Consider the following 18699-nt stretch of genomic DNA (forward strand, 5'->3'; position numbering starts at 1 on the left):
GCGGCCAGCGTCCAGGCAGGAAGAGGCTTCCTGGGGGTCTCACGCCACTAGGCAGGCACACTCAGCTCCCCAGCCCCCTGCATCCCGCCCTGGGAAACCCCCTGCCTCCCAGGACCAGCCAGGGCCTGGGAAGCTGCACCTCTGGGCTGAGTCCAGGCCCTGCAGGCGCCTACCCAGGCCCTGCTCGGGCGGCTCACAGGGTCCCCAGGATGTCCTTCAGGCCGGCCCGCCCTCGGACGCCCACTCCCCAAGCCTGGCAGGCCCTCACCCCAACACCCCGTGGGCCACCCATCTGGGGGGGTGGGGCTCTCTTCTCCCGCCCACCCCAGTTTCAAGCGCCGCCTCCCGAAGAGGGACAGTCGTTGTCCCCGACAGAGATGGGAAGGATTTCCAATGGGGAGGGGTGAAGTTTGGGGAGGAAAGTCAAGGGGCAAGTCAGACCACCACAGGTGTCTCAGAGAAACCAGGGGGGCAGGCCCCCAGCCCCGCCTCTTCAAGGATTCCCTGGAGCCGAGCAGGGTCCCTCACGTCGCCAGGGTTCCTTCAAAGACCCCGCAGGGAGAGGCCTGCGCCCCCTGCCAGCCCCACGGGCACCGGCGGCTGCGCGCACAACACGCCTAAGGCGTAGGCGGCGGCGGCAGCAGAACTACAGTTCCCAGGATGCTGCGCCTCGCGTCACGGGCCCCGCCCCACCGCCTTCTGGGGATTGTAGTCCGTCCCAGAGGGGCGGGGTGTGGGCGTGGCGGGCATACGGTCGAGCCTCCGCGTCTGCTGCAACACCCGCACTCCTCGCACGTCAGCACCCGCGGGTCACGTGTAAGAGAGGAGCTGCAAGGCTCAGGACCACTGCCCCACGGAGAACACAGAACTGGGGAAGGGAGTGGGACGGGCAGGTACCCCGGGCAAGGGATGGGGTGTCACTCAGCAGCCACCCCTGTTCGCCCTTTGCCCACGTGGAACTTGGTGGGCAAGGACTGGAGGTTCAGCAGCCAAGTTGTGACCAGGAGACAGCGATTATGAAGCAAGATTATCGTGCCAAGACCACCTGGCCCTTCTGCCCCCGCCCCCCAGCACCCAGAATGTCCCCACAGCCCAGCCCAGCAGAACCCTGGGGTGCAAGGAAGGGGAGGTAGGGCCAGTCTGCCCATCCGCTGGGTTCACAGCCCTGATTGGCCGTGCCCACGCCCCCAGGCCTTGGGCCAGGGACTCTGCTTGCCTGGCTGGCTGTGCAGTGGGGCCTGCAAGAGGATACTGGGGACCCCCTACTATGCTGGGCACTGACCCCCACACAGGACGCTGCCTCGGTGTGGATGAGGGTCTCCCACCAGACACGTCCCACTGCACACTGCTCATGGAAAAGGCCCCTTTGCACACAGGCTGCTTGAGGAAGTGGCCACTCACTGAGGGAGAGCAGTGCTGGCCAGCACCCTGGTTGCGTCCCACTGAGAGAATTCGCCCAGATGGAAATCTTGTGGGGCTGGTGAGGTGGCATAGCAAATGAAGCCACGATCTGCAGTGCCAGCATCCCATATGGACACAGGTTTGAGTCCCAGGTATCCCACTTCCCATCCAGCTCCCTGCTTATGGCCTGGGAAAGCAGTCGAGGACGGTCCCAAACCTTGGACCCTGCACCTGCGTGGGAGATCCAGAAGAAGCTCCTGGCTCCTGGCTTCAGATCAGTGCAGCTCCGGTTGTTGCGGCCATTTGGGGAGTGAACCGACAGATGAAGGATCTTTCTGTCTGTCTCTCTCTGTAACTCTGTCTTTCCAATAAATGAATCTTTTTTTTTTTTTTTTTTTTGACAACGCAGGATTTCCAGGGTACATTAACCTTTAAAAAAGAAGAAAAGAAAGAAAATATTCTCTTCCCAGACTCCTTTGCAGCTAGCTGTACTTGACCCAGCCCTGGCTGGGAGATGAGCCCTGGACTCCGCTGTGGGGGCTGCCACATCGGTCTCCTTTTCTTTGTCTGATCATGAGGGATTCATCTGGCAGGGGTCTCTTGTCCTTGGTGCTTAGCCTTTTTCTGCCTGCACTCCCACTGTTCTGCCTGGGATGCCATTGTGATCCCTGGAGGTGAAGCAGCACTTTTGTGCTGGGAGGATGCTCACTGCATGCTGTAGGAGCAAGAGGCTGCCCTGGCCCCGAATGCCTCCCCCAGGACTGCCTGCACCCCCACTGAGCACCACAGTGGGCCGTACCCATACAGTTGAGCGAGGGAGGGGACAGGTGCATGGGACAGGGCAGGATCCTAGAGGGCTCCTGGCATCGGGCACACTTGATCAATTGGAATGCTGATACCCAGGGGCTCAGAAAGCTGGCCTCACAGGCAGGGTGGCACTTGGTAGACCCAGGGCCAGTGTTAGGAGGGGGCAGATTTGTACAGTGGCAAGACAGGAAGTCCCATTTCCTATAGCCCAAGGAAGACTACCCATGCAACCCCGGGACCAAGAGACTGCGCCTTCCTGCCCCCAAGCCCACATCCCTTCACCCCCAGAAGGAGCCAGCCCCAACAGGAAGGAAGGACAGAGAACGCCACCTGGACCCCTGCCCCAGGGACATGTGCTGGAATAGCACCAGCTGGAGCCTCGGAAGCTGAGTTGCGGAAAGTTCTGGGGACAGTACAGGGGGCATCCTGGAGGAAGCTTCTAGAAGGAGCAGGAGAAGCAAGGGAGGGATCACAGCAGAGAGCTCCAGGAGGCAGGCAGCTCTTCCTCTGAGGGTGGGTGGAGGAGGCGTCCGCCATTGGACTGTGTAGCTCCAGGCTGAGGTTGAGGTGGGCAGTGCTGGAGCAGGTATAGGGTCAGGCGAGAAATGCTGTCCGGTCCGTGCCCGGTGCCAGCTCCCACAGAGTGCCCAGCTGTCACAAGCAGGACATGGAAGCCAGCCGCATGCCAGGCAGTGGGCAAATCACACACCTATTCACCTCTGAGTGTGCACGGCTGATCCAGCCTGCCCCAGGCTCAGCTTTCCGACTTGCAGGATGGACCTGGCACCCGGGAGAGGAGCCTGAGAAGGACAAATGCCACCAGCGGCTGCTGGCCGGGGCCCAGCCGGGTTCACCACATTCCCGCCTACGCAGCCAGAGAGGCCAGAGCCTGATCGCGACAGGAAGCTGGCTGGCGCTGGCATCGGGGCAGCTGGTCAAGACACCGCTTGCAGTGCTGGGCTCCCAAAAGGATTCCGGTTCCAGTCCTGGCTGCTCCACTTCCCGTCCAGCTCCCTGCTAATGCACCTGGGAAAGCGGTAGAAGGTGGCCCAAGGGTTTGAAGCCCTGCACCCATGTGGGAGACCCAGGTGGAGTTGGCCTGTCCTTGCCGTTTCAGCCATCCAGGCTGGGAGCTCTTTCTCTCCCCTCTCCTCTCTGTAAACCTGATATTCAAATGAAGTAATAAAATCTTGGGGGGGAAAGGAAAAAAAAAGAGGGACACAGTGCAGTAGCCTAGTGGCTAAAGTCTTTGCTTTGCATACGCTAGTATTCTATACGGGAACCAGTTCATGTCCCAGCTGTTCCACTTCCCATCCAGCTCCCTGCTCGTGCCCTGGGAAAGCAGTCGAGGACGGTCCAAAGCCTTGGGACCCTGCACCCGCGTGGGGGACCTGGAGCAACTTCTTGGCTCCTGGCTTCAGATCAGCACAGCACCGGTCGTTGCGGTCACTTGGGGAGTGAATCATCAGATGGAAGATCTTCCTCTCTGTCTCTCCTCCTCTCTGTCTCTCCTCCTCTCTGTATACCTGACTTTGTGATAAAAATAAATCTTTTAAAAAGCATATATGTATTTATTTGTTTCAAAGGTAGAGTTAGAGAGAGAGACCCTTACTTCCAATGGTTCACTCCCCAAATGACCACAACGGCCGGTGCTACGCCGAAGGCAGGAGCCAGAAGCTTCTCCCACATGGGTGAAGAGGCCCAAGGCTTTGGGCTGTCCTCAACAGCTTTCCCAGGCCACAAGCAGGGAGCTGGATGGGAAGGGGAGCTGCCAGGATAAGAACTGGTGCCCACGCGAGATGCTGGCCCCTGAGAGACATTCTCTTAACAGGAAGTCAATTTGGTCTTTAGACAGACTTTGATACGAAAAGAAACTTCTGGAATCTCTAGTGCCTTGCCAAGTTTCCTGATGCACATACCACAGAAAAAAAAATGCTTACTGCACAGTTTTCTCTCCAAAGACTGTGTCTCCAAATGGGAGCATGGTGCAGCAATTCTGGGTGAGTCAGAGGTGGGCCCCAGCTGAGGGTCGCTTAGTATCCTTCCAAAGGAGTGGTGGCGGCGGTGGCGGGGGGGGCAAGCATGCCTGCACCAGGCAGCCTCTCCTCCCAGCTGGCTGTGGTCCCCAGGGCAGTGCCTGACGCTCCCCAGGCTGCGATGTTGGGCAGGGTGGGGCAGCTCCTGCACACAGTACTCAGAAAGGCTCCCTTTCCAGCAGGCGCATGGGAACGCGAGCCCAGCATCCTGCAGGCGATGCCTACCGTGTGGAGAAGCAAACCCAGCCACCTCTTCTTCCTGTTGCCCAACCTTTACTGATGCCATCAGCCAAGCACTGGACGGGGAAGCCAAAAGCCTTGACCACAGCCCTGCCAGGGACCCTGTGTGATGGCCCTCGTCACTACACACTTAGGGGACAGGTTACATGATGTGTGGCAAACACCCTTGGACTCCCAGTGTGGCCTGCCTGGCTGCACTCACACCGCTGCTCAGGTGGACCACAGTGGACTGTCTGGGCTGGGCTCAGCCGGGCGGTTCTCCTGGTAGGTCAGTGGAACCCGGCTGGAGGTCAAAACCATTGGCTCAGAAGCTGGCAGGGTGCAAAGGACACCTCTGCATTCCCATTGGTCACAAACATCCCAGAGGTGGATGAGAACCTACCAACTGCATCCTGACCAACCTTGTCAGCTGCCCTCTTGGCTCAGGAGGTGGTATGGATGAGGGGAGGGAGTCCCTCCAGCCCCGACCTAGGCAGGTGGGCATCACTGACCAGACCCCAGGAGACAGACTCACCTCTCGGCCTTGCTCCTGATCTGATCACCCATGCAGGACAGCAGCATGGAGAGGACTGAGGTTCCAGGGATGCAGGGGCTGAAGGCGCTGAGGGAATCCATGCTCAGTGAGATGGGGCAGCAGAGTCCGGGCATGGAAACTGCTTATTCCACAGAGGACTTCAGCAAGGCCTTGACCCCTTTATCTGTGAAAGAGGTACAAGACAAATGGTGGAGGATTGATTTGGAAGTCAGAGTTACAGAATAAGAGAATGATCTTCTACCAGCTGGCTTACTCCCCAAATGGTCACCATGGTCAGAACGGAGCTAGACCAAATTCAACAGCCAGGAACTCTATCCGGGTCTTCCATGTGGTTACAGGTACCCAAGCACTTGGGCTACCTTCCTCTGCTTTCCCCACATGCATTAGCAGGGAGCTGGATGGGAACTGCAGCAGCCGGGCCACAAACTGGCACTTCTATGGGATGCCAGTATCACAGGTGGTGGCTTTGCTTGCTCTGCCACAGCTCCTGGCCTCACCTGGCCCGGGCCTGGACGTCAGGACCACGTAGGGACCAACAACTGCAAGATCTCTCTTCTCCCTCTCTCCGAAACTCCACCTCTCAAATGAAATTAATAAATCTCTTAAAAACCCAGGAAAGGACCTGGCTCAGTGGCCTAGCAGCTCAAGTCCTCACCTTGAACATGCCGGGAGCCCATATAGGCGCCAGTTCTAATCCCGGCAGCTACACTTCCCATCCAGCTCCCTGCTTGTGGCCTGGGAAGGCAGTCAAGGACGGCCCAAAGCCTTGGGACCCTGCACCCAGGTGGGAGACCAGGAGGAAGTTCCTGGCTCCTGGCTTCAGATCGGCACAGCACCGGCCATTGCAGTCACTTGGGGAGTGAATCATTGGACGAAGATCTTCCTCTCTGACTATGCATTTAAAAGAGAGAGAGAGAGATAAAACTCCCATGTAGCGAGCCGTGAACACACAGCCCAAGATGTGCCCACAGAGTCATACCCTCACCTTTGCTGTGACCTCACCCTCAGCCACGGGGGGAATGCAGCTCTCACCACACGTGGGGGACTCTGGAGGACGCACCTGCCACCAGTCCGGGAGATGAACCCACAGGGAGAACAGGCAGACTCAGTCAGCTCTCGGTTACCATCCACACTAAGCCCCTCCCGACTGCTAGGCAGCAAGGGGAGAGGGTAACAGGTGCCCGGGCCTGGAGCAAGCCCTGGGGTGGATGACGGATGACATTACTGGGGAACTCAGGCTCTGCCTTCCCAGAACCTCATGACCTTAGCAAAGCCGGGTGTGCCTGGGTGTCATGAGGCCCTTTGGTTCCTCTCTTCTATCTGGGACACGCACTCCACAGCTACCTTTCGGGGGGAGCGACTCGTCCCGTCCCTTTGCTCATGGATGCATCTGTGAATATGCTGACCTAAGGGCTGGGTGGGTGCTGGGACGGAACAGGGCCAGCTCAAACTCCACCTCAGTGGACTGTCCCCCCGGGCCCGGGTGGGAATGTATTTCTGGACACAAGGGATACGTGCCTGGCATAAGCAGCTGTCCCACCTGCTGTCTCTTCCTGCCACCACCAGCTTGGGGCCTTAGTTCATCAATGCCCTCCCCGCATCAGCAAGGCCACTGGCTTACACTTTTTTTTTTTAAGATGCATTTATTTTTAGTGGAACAGCCAGGACATGAACTGGTGCTCATATGGATGCTGGCACCACAGGTGTAGGATTAGCTTGTGGGGCCATGGCACCAGCCCCCTGACTTGCACTATGTATGCAGAACAAAGCTGTGTAGTCACTGTGCTGGGGCCTTCATCGGCTAAGGACTCCATCTCCCAGCCTCCCTTGCAGCTAGGTGGTGCCATGTGACTTGGTCCTGACCATCCACAGCTCTGCCATGACCCATGTGTGGTAGCAAAATGGCACAAGGGGTAGAGCCTGGAGCCTTGGGCAGAGGCTGGACAAAGAAACAAACAATTACCGGGTCAAGTTCCTGAGGTCTCTGGAACTGTACGGCAGCAAACTGCAACCTGACTCCTGCCCCTCCCCCACCCTCGATCTCCAGTCGCTCCCATGCCATGCCTTGGAATGCCTGGGCTCCAAGTCCTGCCTCCACTTCCGAACCAGCTCCCTGCTACCACACCCGTGAGGAGGCGGGAATGGTCCAAGTGCTGGGCTTCCTACCGCCCTTGGGGGAGACGTTGCTAGCGGCTCCTGGCTTAGGGCTGGCCCAGCTCCGGCTGGTGTGGATGTTTGGAGAGGAAACCAATGGATGAGACAGTCTCTCCATCTCCCTCTCTCCCTCTTTGTCATTCTGCCTTTCAAATGAACAAATAGCACATTTTTTAAGAATATCCTTTTTTAAAAATTTATCCATTTGTTTATTTATTTGACAGGCAGATTGACAGAGAGACAAAACAATAGCTCCTCCCGTCTTCTGGATCACTTCCCAAGTGGCCACAATGGCCACAGCTGAGCCGATCCAAAGTCAGGAGCCAGGAGCCTCCTTTAGGTCTCCCATGCGGGTGCAGGGTCCCAAGGCTCTGGGCCGTCCTCTGTTGCTTCCCCAGGCCACAGGCAGGGAGCTGGACAGGAAGCGGAGCCGCCAGGACAGGAACTGGAACCCTTATGGGACGCTGTTTGCAAGGGAAGGATTAGCATATTGAGCCACCATGCCAGCCCCAGCAATACCCCATTTTCTTATGAATGAGGCATTGGGATTAAAGCTGACCTTGTGTCCAAGCAAAAGCAGGAGCCGAGGACAGACCCAGCCAGGAGGAAGGATGGTCCCAGCAGAGAGGCGACTTCAGGCTAGGGCCTAAGGCAGAGCACTGCAAGCAGACTGCAGAGGTGGTTGGAGTGACCTGCGCACTCACCGCCAGCCTGGACCAGCAGGCCAGCCTGGACCAGCAGTGGCCGCAGCCCCGGCTGCCCTGACCCATCCCAAGGCCGAAAAAGTTGGCTCTGGAGGCAAACTAGTCCAGGATCCAGTCACTCCTCGGAGGCTCAGCCTCCTTGTCTGTGAAATGGGCACATACTAAAGGTGCCACCATCCAGGGTCCTACCAGAAGACCCAGAGAGCCGGTTCACAGGCAGCACTTGGTGGCCAGGACATTGTAGGGGCTCAGTGACGGAGCCAGGCAGAGGGCACCAGAGCCACCATGCCCAGGCCGCTCGGCCACATCCTGAGGCTGTTTCGGGGCCAGGGCCTCCCCCTTCGCCCACCACCACCAGGCCCCCAGCTCCTGCCTGCTCTCTCTCTCCTGGCTCAGCCCCTGGGAAGTCACGGGTGAGGTTCCGCCCCTGAAGCCAGACCTACCTGGCTGTGGGTGTGCATGTGTGTGCATGTGTGTGCACTGTGTGTGCACTGTGTGTATGGGGGGGATGCATGTATTTGTGTAGGTGTGGGTGTCAGTGTAGATGGTGTGCATGTGTGTGTGTGTGTGTGTGTGTGTGTGTGCTCTGGGACAGGCAGCTGAAACTTAGCCGGAGCCTGGCCTGGAGCCTGACTGTGGCTCCTGCCCCACCGCGCTGCACACGGTGTCTGGAAGCTTCTGCCCGTCTCAGCATCTTGGTCCTCACAGCTGTCCTTGTGGTTGTCGTCACGTTGTCATGATAAGCGTGCTGGGGCCAGAGCCCCGAGGGCTAGGGGCAGGACGCGGAGGGCCCTGCCCAGATCCGCTTTCCCCAGCACCACATCCAGAACTGAAACTGCATTTCACTGCATTATCAGAAAAATAAAGAAATGAGCAGGCAAGCTAAAGGACGAGTCCATTCCCATGGGCTTCCCAGCACACGTGCGTCTACACGCGCACACACTTCTTGAGAAGCAAGTTTTCGTACAATGTTCTCAAAACCAAAACCAAAACTCTGTCTGGCTCCGAGCCAGCAGCACCTGCCAGGGGTGTGGGGCTGGGCCTGGGGACGGGGCGGCATGGACACGCCCCTCTTCCACGTCACCCCGCTGGCTGCTCTGTGGAGTTCCCATGGGAAGTGTCGGGCAGGCCCTCTAGGAGCCGACCCAGAGCCCAGTACACAGCAGGCGCTTAACAGTTGTGGAAGAACAAAAGAATGAAGGGACAAAGGGACAAATGAATGAGCAACGCAGGCGGGTCAAGCCAGCTCATGTCACACTGAGGACCCCCGGCCCCGTCTAGGCCTCGGTTTACTCGGCTGTCCAGAGGGACGCACGGCACTGCTCACCCATACACTACTTGGAGCATTCATGAGACCCACAGAGGATTCTGGGGAAGGAGGTGGGGTCTTCGGGACCGACCCCCTTGAGCTGCTCTAAGGCTGTGCTGTCACCCACCGGATGCTGGCAGGACCCCCAAGGGAGGTGGGGCACGGTGCTGGGAGAACGGGGGCAGTCAGGGACTAGAACCCATGGGTGTGGCCCCCAACCCAGGCTCCCAACCTACATGTAAGACCACCTGCTCACCACACATTCCATCGGCTTCCCAGGACAGCGAGCCCCTGCCCCAGGTTTGCCACACAGACCGCCTGGCTGAGCCCTTGGCAGACATCACTAATCAACTGGGATATGTGCCAAATCCCTTCCAATTCAGGGCTCCGGGCAGACACTATCAGTCAATCAGATTCAGCCGGACAGATCCTGTCTACACTCCACACACACTCTGCCTACCCCACGGGTCCTCCCTCAGTCCCCCTCCTGCTGTGTAGCCCCGGGCAGGTCCCCCAGGCTCTCCGCTGTGCCTCAGTGGCTTCATCCAGGAAATGGGGAACCTGCCTCACAGTTGCCATGGAGACCTGGCCCACGGCCAGCAACAGCCAGCCTCCAAAAACCCAGTCGCCCTTGATGCTTGCTTCCACGCCGAAGGGGGCCTGTTGCCAGGATCCTGCTGGACAAACACGGCCACTTGCGGGTCCCTGGCCTCCCCCGACCCTGGGGACCCCTGCCTGCTCCCTGGTGCCGACTGTCATTCCCGGAACAACCTTCCATATCCAAATGAGAACTCAGCAATGACCCCCGTGGTGGACTCACCCTCATGCCGTGCTGGGCTCTTCTGGGGTCTCAGGCAGCGAAGGATGGGTCTGGGAAGCGGGCAGCGAAGCAGTCTCCACCCCCAGCTGGAAGCCGGCCCAGGGAGGGGGCGCTGGCCAGGCTGTGTGTGGATGTTCAGGTGTCCCCTCCTGCTGCGGGGACCTCAGTCTCCCCATCTGGAAACTGGGTGGGGGTGCAGGAGACCTCCGTGCTCTGTGAATGCTGTGTGCACACTTGCACGGACTGAGTGCCTATGCGTACGGGCCCCTCCCGCCTGTCACAGGCCCCTCACGCTGCACTGTCCGTCTTGCTGCTGGCTTCCCGCTGAAGCACACACTCCACAAGACAGTCTCACATCCTCTCCCTGGTCCATTCCTAGGGACTCCAGAAGAAGGTTAGGAAACATACAAATGAACTCCAGAAGAAGGCTCTAGAACTATCAAGCAAAAAAAAAAAAGTGAATGAATGAGTTCCGGAACCTTCCCTCCCAATTCACCCCACAGAACATGCCCAAATAAGCGTTCTGCCTCTCCCTCCCTGGGAGCCCATGGGGCTGCGACTGGGTGCTGAGGCAGGGTGGCTGGCCTCACCTGGTGCCCCCAGCAGACACACGGCCCTCCCACTCACCCACTGTGCACCCCTGAGGGTCAGCTCCCCTGGCAGGCCCTGGGTGGGGGAGGGGAGGGGAGGGGACTGGCTGTAGCCCCACCCCCTCAGCCAGCGTTTTCCCAGAAGGCCACGCCCCTTGCTCTGAGAATGGGGATGGCCAGGAAGTGTGGTCCAAGCAGCAAGATCAGAGCAAAGGGCCTGAGGAGGGGGCTGACTGGAGAGCGAAAGGCCTTTATGTGTGATTGTTGTTGTTTTTAAAGATGCACTTATTTGTTTAAAAGGCGGGAGGGGGCTGGGAGGAATGTTCCAGCAGCTGGTTCATTCCCCAGTTAGAGGCACCAGCCAGATGCCAGCTCCAGCCCACTCCAGGGGCTCAGGCACATTCGCAGGGAGCTAGATGGGAAGCAGAGCTGCCAGGACTCGAACCAGAGCTCACAAGGGATGCCAGTGTCACAAGCAGGGGTGTAACCAAATGTGCCACAGCTAGCAGGGCCCCAAACTCACCATGAGGAAGAGGTTCGGCAGAAGCTGGGCAGTGTCTCCGAACCGCCGACACGCGTGGCCCAGCTGTCTCGGTGGCAGGCGCCAGGGCAGAACAGAGCAGGGGAAATTATGATTAAAGCAGGTGCCCTTGGCCCTTAAACAGTGGGAGTAGAGTACCTGATGCGGTAGCCTAGTGGCTAAAGTCCTCACCTTACACACACTGGGATCCTGTATGGATGCCAGTTTATGTCTGAGCTGTCCCACTTCCCTTCCAGATCGCTGTTTGTGGCCTGGGAAAGCAACAGAGGACAGCCCGGGATCTTGGGACCCTGCACCCGCATGGGTGACCCAGAAGAAGCTTCTGGTTCTTGGCTACAGATAGGCTCAACTCTGGCCACTGCGGTCACTTTGGGAGTGAATCAGCGAAAAAAAGATCTTCCTCTCTGTCTCTCCTCCTCTCTGAATGTCTGCATGTCCAATAAAAATAAATAAATCTTAAAAAGGAGGGGCGCAGCACCGTGGCCTAGTCGCTAAAGTTCTCACTTTGAACTCACCAGGATCCCATATGGACACCAGTTCTAATCCCGGCAGCTCCACTTCCCATCCAGCTCCATGCTTGTGGCTTGGGAAAGCAGTCGAGGACGGCCCAAAGCCTTGGGACCCTGCACCCACGTGGGAGACCTGGAGGAGGTTCCTGGCTTTGGATCGGCACAGTACCCATCATTGTGGTTTCTTGGGGAGTGAATCACTGGACAGAAGAACTTCCTCTCTGTCTCTCCTCCTCTCTGTAGATCTGACTTTGCAATAAAAAATAAATAGATCTTAAAAAAAAGTGAGTAGAATGCCCTTGCTCCCAAGGGACCCTGGAACTCTCACCCTGGTTCCCCCGGGAGGGGCAGAGGGCGCCATGTGACCAGCCCCAGATCCAGAGATGGTGGTGTGACCGGCCCAGGACCCATAGAGGCCTTCCCTCCTGCCACAAGGGGATAAGGCCCTGGGGCTGCAGCCATGTGAGTCTGAGTGAGCCCCTGGTCACTGTCCATGCCCAAATTTCCTCCTTAGGGAAATGGAATGCACAAGCCCCGCCCCCTTAGCTCCAAACTTGAACTTCCCCTTGACACCTGGCACTGAACAGATGCTGAAATTTCAGAGGCCAGAGCTGTGACGCAGTGCGTTAAGCCACTGCTTGCAACACCAGCATCCCATACAGGCACCAGTTCAAGTCTCAGCTGCTCCACTTCCCATCCAGCTCCCTGCTTGCGGTTTGGGAAAGCAGCAGAAAATGGCCCAAAGCCCTGGGATCCTGCACCTGCGTGGCAGACCTGGAGGGAATTCTAGGCTTCTGGCTTCAGTTTGGTCCAAACCTGACTGTTGCAGCTATGTGAGAAGTGAACCAGTGGGTGGAAGATCCACGCCTCCCCCTCCCTCTCAGTAAGAGACCAGAGACTGCGTGCAGGTTGGTAGGTGGAATCTCGGCTCCCACCAAGGAAACAGGTGCTGGGAGTGACCCTAAAGAGAGGACCCAAGACAACAGCAAGGAAGTGAACACCACCGCCTCATGAAGCCCCTCCTTCTCCAGGACCGAGTCCTTGGCCCCCTCCCCAGGAGAGACCTTGTACCCCTCCACAGGTGGCCATCACCCCCTTCAAGTCTCCAGTCCAGAAAGCTCAGGATTCCACAATCCTGCCCCACTCTGCTCTGACGGTCTGGGTCCCCTGCCAGGGGATGCATGCCGGTGACAGGGACAGCCATGCCAAGGCCCTGGGGTTCACCTGCAGCCACGAGCTCCAGAACTCCCTAAGTCCTGCCAAACGGCGGAGCAGGAGCCCTACACTGCCGGCAAGGCCTGCCCCAGCCCTATTGCCATGACCACGACTCAGGCAGGGGAGGGTCTGGGCTGGGGTCAGGCCCTCACCCTCCCTGGGGCGGGTCCTGGAGCTGGCATGCAAGGGGTTTCTCCGGAGGACAAACGGGAAGAGTCAAGGGCCTTGAACTGCAAAGGGCCCACGTTGTCTGCAAGGGCAGGATCCCCAACGCTATCTCCTCTAAGGGATACCCCGCATGGAGTCGGCACCCACACCAGCCCCTTACAAAGGTCTCGGCTCCCGTCCACCATGAGGAACCCAGCAGAGGAGGAGGACGCGCCGTGGGGAGCCGCGCGCACCTGCTGCAGGTGAGGCCCCAGGGGGCGCGAGGGGGAGGAGCTGTCGCCGAGGCCCTCGGATGAGGCGACCCCCCCCCCCCAGCTCCCAGGAGCGAGGCCGAGGGCAGCCGTGAGCTCCAGAGCGGCCGCCACGAAGCGACCCGCGCTGCAGTCCTTGACCCCGGCGGCTCCAAGTCCCGCGCGGCGCGGCGGCCCCAGGAGAACATTCGAGGCAGCGACGGCGTTGGAGGCCCGTTCCGTATTTGAATAGCACAAAGGAACCGCCTTGGTCTGATTGGCCATCCGAGTGGCCCCGGGGCGGGCTGGCCCTGTCACTCGGGAGGCTCTGAGGACTTCTATTGGCTCGGTCGCTGTGGGGCGGGGCCCGGGCGCCCGGCTAAATAGCTGGGGCCGGGGCCGGCCGAGGCTCATTGCTTTGGCGCCGTCCGGGGAGCGCGAGCCCGTGGCTGGCGCGCAACGCATGGTGGCGGCTCCTCTCGGAGCGCAGGCGACCCGCTGACCCGGGGCTTGGTTTCTCCCCTGCCCGGCGCGCCCCGGCGGCCGGCTGGAGGCAGAAACAGCAGCAGCCGAAGCAGCAGCGGAGGAGGAGGAGGAGGAGGAGGCGGCGGCTGCTGCGGCTGCTGTGCCGCCGCCGTCTCCGCGGGAGCATGGAGTGCGCCCTGGACGCCCAGAACCTCATCAGCATTTCCCTGCGCAAGATCCACAGCTCCCGGACCCAGCGCGGCGGCATCAAGCTGCACAAGAACCTCCTGGTGTCCTACGTGCTCCGCAACGCGCGCCAGCTCTACCTGAGCGAGCGCTACGCCGAGCTCTACCGGCGCCAGCAGCAGCAGCAGCCGCCCCACCACCACCAGCAGCCCCAGCACCTCGCGTACGCGGCAGCGCCCGGCATGCCCATCAGCGCGGCCGACTTCGGCCCGCTCCAACTTGGCGGGGACACGGAGGCGCGCGAGCCGGCAGCCCGGCACCAGCTGCCCCAGCTCCACCAGCTGCACCTCCAGCAGCAGCTGCACCAGCACCAGCACCCGGCGCCCAGGGGCTGCGCGGCGGCGGCGGCCGGGGCGCCGGCGGGCGGCGCGGGGGCGCTCTCGGAGCTGCCCGGGGGCGCCGCCGCGCTCCAGCCGCCGCACGGCGCGCCCCACCGCGGGCAGCCTTTGGAGCCGCTGTCGCCGGCGACTGCGCCGCTGTCGCTCCCGGCGCCCGCGCCCTCCGCGCTCTGTCCGCGGGACCCTCGCGCCTCGGCCGCCTGCTCCGCGCCCTCCGCGCCCCCAGGGGCTGCCCCTCCGGCTGCCGTCGCCGTCGCTGCTTCCCCGGCCCCCGCTGCGGCCCCGGCCCCCGCCGCCTCCTCGCCTGGCTTCTACCGGGGCGCGTACCCGTCCCCCTCGGACTTCAGCGGGCACTGCAGCAGCCAGACCACCGTTCTAGACCTGGACACTCACGTGGTGACGACGGTGGAGAACGGCTACTTACACCAGGACTGTTGCGCCTCCGCCCACTGCCCCTGCTGCGGCCAGGGCGCTCCGGGACCGGGCCTGGCGTCCGCCTCCGGCTGCAAGCGCAAGTACTACCCGGGCCAAGAGGAGGAGGACGACGACGACGACGACGACGCGGGCGAGCTGGGGGCCGAGCCCCCCGGGGGCCCCCCGTTCGCCCCCTGCAAGCGCGCCCGCTTCGAGGACTTCTGCCCGGACTCGACCCCGGACGCGTCCAACATCTCAAACTTGATCTCCATCTTTGGCTCGGGCTTCTCCGGGCTGGTGAGCCGACAGCCGGACTCGTCCTCCGAGCAGCAGCCGCCGCCGCTCAACGGGCAGCTGTGCGCCAAGCAGGCGCTCGCCAACCTCGGCGCCTGGACTCGAGCCATTGTCGCCTTCTAGGGACCCCCGAGGGCACGGGGACCCGGGGCTCCCCCCACGGGGCCGGGGACAAAGACTCAACGGCCCAGGGACGAGAGGAGGAAAGCGAGCGGGCGCCCGGCTCCCCGGGGCAGAGCTGGGGGGTGGGGGGTGGTGTAGGTGGGAGGGGGAGGGCGAGCAGGGGGGGAGAGCGGAGGTTGATGTTTTCTAAATTGTAAAATAAAAAAAGAGAGAGCTACAGATCTGGGACTTTATTTTTGCAGAGGAAAAAAAAAAGCGCCTATTTAAGTCTGCTTTGTGTTTCTCCAGCTCTTTTTTTCCTTCCTTCTTGGGGTTGTAGGACAGCCGTGGGGGCTTCGGCGAGGGGCCGGCCACGTGGGGTGGGGGGCGTCGTGCCGCCGCCGGCCGCCCGCGGGTGTCAGCGCCCCGGAGCCCCGCGTTCCGCTCGCCCCGGCCCCGCGGCTGGGACGAGGAGCCGGGGGGCTAGTGAATCCCCAGGAAAAAAAAAAAACAAAGGCAAACTCGGCCGGCTCTGGGGACGTTCGGGTCACATTTCCTCTGGGGGCGGCCGCCAAAGTTCTCCAAACGAGAAAGCAGAAATGAAAACACTTCAACTTTTTTTCTCTCTCCCTTTTCTCCCCGGGGCGGGCGGCCCGCGCCCCTCCCCTCTGCTGCGCTCCCCTCCTCCATCCGGACTCGCGGGCGGCGGAGGGGGACCCCACATCCCCGCCGTTTTGGGGAGGGGGCTTTGGGGGTGGGGAGGTGGGCTCCGAGGACTACATTTCCCAGCATGCCCCACACTGCGGTCCTCGCCAAACAAAAAAGGAAGTGTCCGCCTCCTCCACCTGGCCACCCGCGGCCCCCGGGGGCGGGAGAGTCGGCGTGAAGTTCCCGGTCAGCTGTGCCGGTGCCTGCGTGTGCGGCCCCGGTGTCCCGACCCGGGGCTACAGCCCCGGGGGTCTGCCCGATTGTTATAAAAAAAAAAACACAAGGCTTTTGTTGCGCCATCTGGGGCCCTGCCGCGCCCCCCCACCAGCCCCTCGCGGACCCCGGGACCAGTCGCCAGCAGCCCCCCACCCACCCACTGCGCACCCTCGCGTCTCCTGTGTTTTGTATGTGTGCGCGTCCCTGGATTGTATCTCGCCGGCACAAACTGTTCGGATGATAGGCTTCAAGTTTATAATCTGAATTTTTAAAAAGTCCATTCCAGACGACGGCGCCGCCTCGCGTGTCCGTGGATCCCCGGGGTGCCCGCGACGCCCCCCACCCCCGCCTCCCGCACGCCAACCCCAGCAGCGCTCTCCAGCCGAGGCGGCCTGGAACTTGCCCACATCCGCAGGGCTGGGGGTGGCAGGGAGGATGGGAGCAGGAAGGTGCGGGGGGAAGGGGTGCCGACGGCGGGAGGGGGGCGGCCGCAGCCCTGCGCCCCCCGCCCGTCCCCCACCCCCATGGGAAGCGGCCGCCCCGGGGTCTCCAGCAGGAAGCCCAGCCGGCCTCCAGCCCATTTCCTGCCTAGCCAGGGGCGCAGGGCCCGGGCGAGCAGCCGGGGGCTTGGCGGCCACCCACGGTCCCCGCCCCGCGCCTCCGCCCGCACGGCCGCGTAGGTCGGGCTACAACTTGGGGGAAGTTTTTCCCTTTTTCTTTTCTTCTTCTTTTTTTTTTTTTAAGTTGAGTTTGTTATCACTGCTCCGTGCCACTTGGTGGTGTGCTGGCGGCGCTCCCTCCCTCCGCGCCCCTCCCCGCTCCCTCGCCGCGGGCTGGAGGCTGCAGGGCTCGCTGCGCTCTCTCCCCGCTGGCCACCTACGGGATGACCTCAGACGGGGAGAATGTGCCAGGGCTTGGGGGACTCGCTCTCCCCGCTGGAGCCCGGCTCACATCTGGAGCCGCCGCTTCGGGCCCGGGGGGCACAGGGGCGCTTGCAGCTTCGCCGAGCACGGGGAGAAGAATGGCAGAATGGAGGGGGACGCCGAACGCACACAGGGACCGCAGCCTTGGCGTGACCGCCTGGCCGCGGCAGGCTTCACGGGGTCTCGGCCTCGGGCCCTCCCCCCAACCACTTGTGCTCCTCTTCCCTGCGCGACCCCCACCCCGCAGCCAGGCTCATGCACTCTCGCCCCCCAGCTCCGTCTTCACGTCTCCCACGGCGCCAGGAGAGGAGCAGGGGGCGCTGCGGGCCAGACACCACCTCCAACCCAAGCTCGAGGGACTGTTGGGCTTGGGGTGCCAGTGCCGCGCAAGGCCAAATTCTTGGGGGGCCGCGCTCCGGAAGGCGGGGAGGCGGCTTGAGGGAGAGCGGAACAGGCTGTAGCAGCGCGAGCCACAGGGAGAAAGACACCTTCACCCTCCTCGGCCTCCCACGGGAGGAGTGGGGCTGCCGAGCTGGGGGCGTCGTTCCCTCCCCATTCTCGCCCCCCAAATCCGAGGCGGCCGCGCGCTGGCAGCTCCCCGCGCCAGCCAGTTGCTAGAGCTCCCCCTAGTGCCGCTCGGCGGGCGCTGCAGCGGCCACGCCGGGGCAGTGGGCGAGGCCGAGCCGGGGTCCGGGGGACTGGGGGGCTGCAGAGAGACCCCGCTCCGTGCGCCCCCGGAACACCGTGCCGCGTCCAGACTGCGCCCTGGCATGAGTGGGGCGGCCCCCGAGCCCGGAGCGCCCCGTGGCCGCCAGCGCCTAGGAGGAGGGACACGTGGTCGGCAGCTTTTGTTGGGGACGCGGAGCTAGGCACCAGTGAAGGGGCCTGTGGGCTCCGGGTGCGAAGGAACAGCCCGAGACCAGGAGGTTCCTCCGCCTCCTCCTGCAACTCTTACCAAGGAGGGATATGCGGAGCGCTGGAAGTCCACACAAGAAAGGGTTTCCGACCCCCCTCCTTACTTATGTGGCCGTGGATAGTCGCACAAAGGGTTAATGCCCTCGACGTCCCACATACCGAGGGTCCCCTGGTTCCGTGCACCCTCAGCCTCCCGCAGCCCCTGTGACCACCTGCCCAGCACACAGCCTGCCTGCCCCAAACACCCAGGGCACGCTGAGGGCTCCTGGAGTCCACCCAAGAGGCTGGATCAGGGAGGTGGGGGGGCAGCCCAGGACCAGAGCCAGGCCCCATCCAGGGAAAGGACTAAGCCGCCCAGTCCACAAGAGTCCCCAGGCAGGACTTGGGGGTGCTGTTGGGCAGGGTAGGAGAGGGCCCAGGAGGTGACTAAGGGCAGTGCCTGACCCCCCCAGGTTCCCCAACTCCCCTGCACACACACAGACACACACATACACTCACACACATGACCCTGCTCCCCCGCACACACACACACTCGCTCACATGACCCTGCTCCCCTGCACACGCACAGACACACACTCGCACACATGACCCTGCTCCCCCGCACACACACACACACTCGCACACATGACCCTGCTCCCCTGTACACACGCACACACACACTCGCTCACACGACCCTGCTCCCCTGCACACACACACACGCTCGCTCGCATGACCCTGCTCCCCTGCACACACACACACACTCGCACACATGACCCTGCTCCCCTGCACACGCACAGACACACACACTCGCACACATGACCCTGCTCCCCTGCACACACA

At 61.7% G+C, this 18699-nt stretch overlaps 1 protein-coding gene across 1 annotated transcript; it reads left to right on the forward strand.

Moving 5' to 3' along the window:
• The first annotated feature begins 13683 nt into the window (after nucleotides 1–13683).
• Nucleotides 13684–15259, forward strand: IER5L (immediate early response 5 like). Its single transcript, XM_058672779.1, has one exon. It carries the CDS (start codon nucleotides 13910–13912, stop codon nucleotides 15137–15139), a length of 1230 nt encoding a protein of 409 aa, XP_058528762.1. The 5' UTR covers nucleotides 13684–13909; the 3' UTR covers nucleotides 15140–15259.
• The last annotated feature ends 3440 nt before the right edge of the window (nucleotides 15260–18699 follow it).

This window comes from Ochotona princeps, chromosome 14 (genome assembly GCF_030435755.1).
Source record: "Ochotona princeps isolate mOchPri1 chromosome 14, mOchPri1.hap1, whole genome shotgun sequence".
NCBI classification, from domain to species: Eukaryota; Metazoa; Chordata; class Mammalia; order Lagomorpha; family Ochotonidae; genus Ochotona; species Ochotona princeps.

Bases quoted from the DNA above. Each gene is read 5' to 3' on its own strand.
- IER5L (XM_058672779.1), top strand. From the start codon at position 13,910: ATGGAGTGCGCCCTGGACGCCCAGAACCTCATCAGCATTTCCCTGCGC.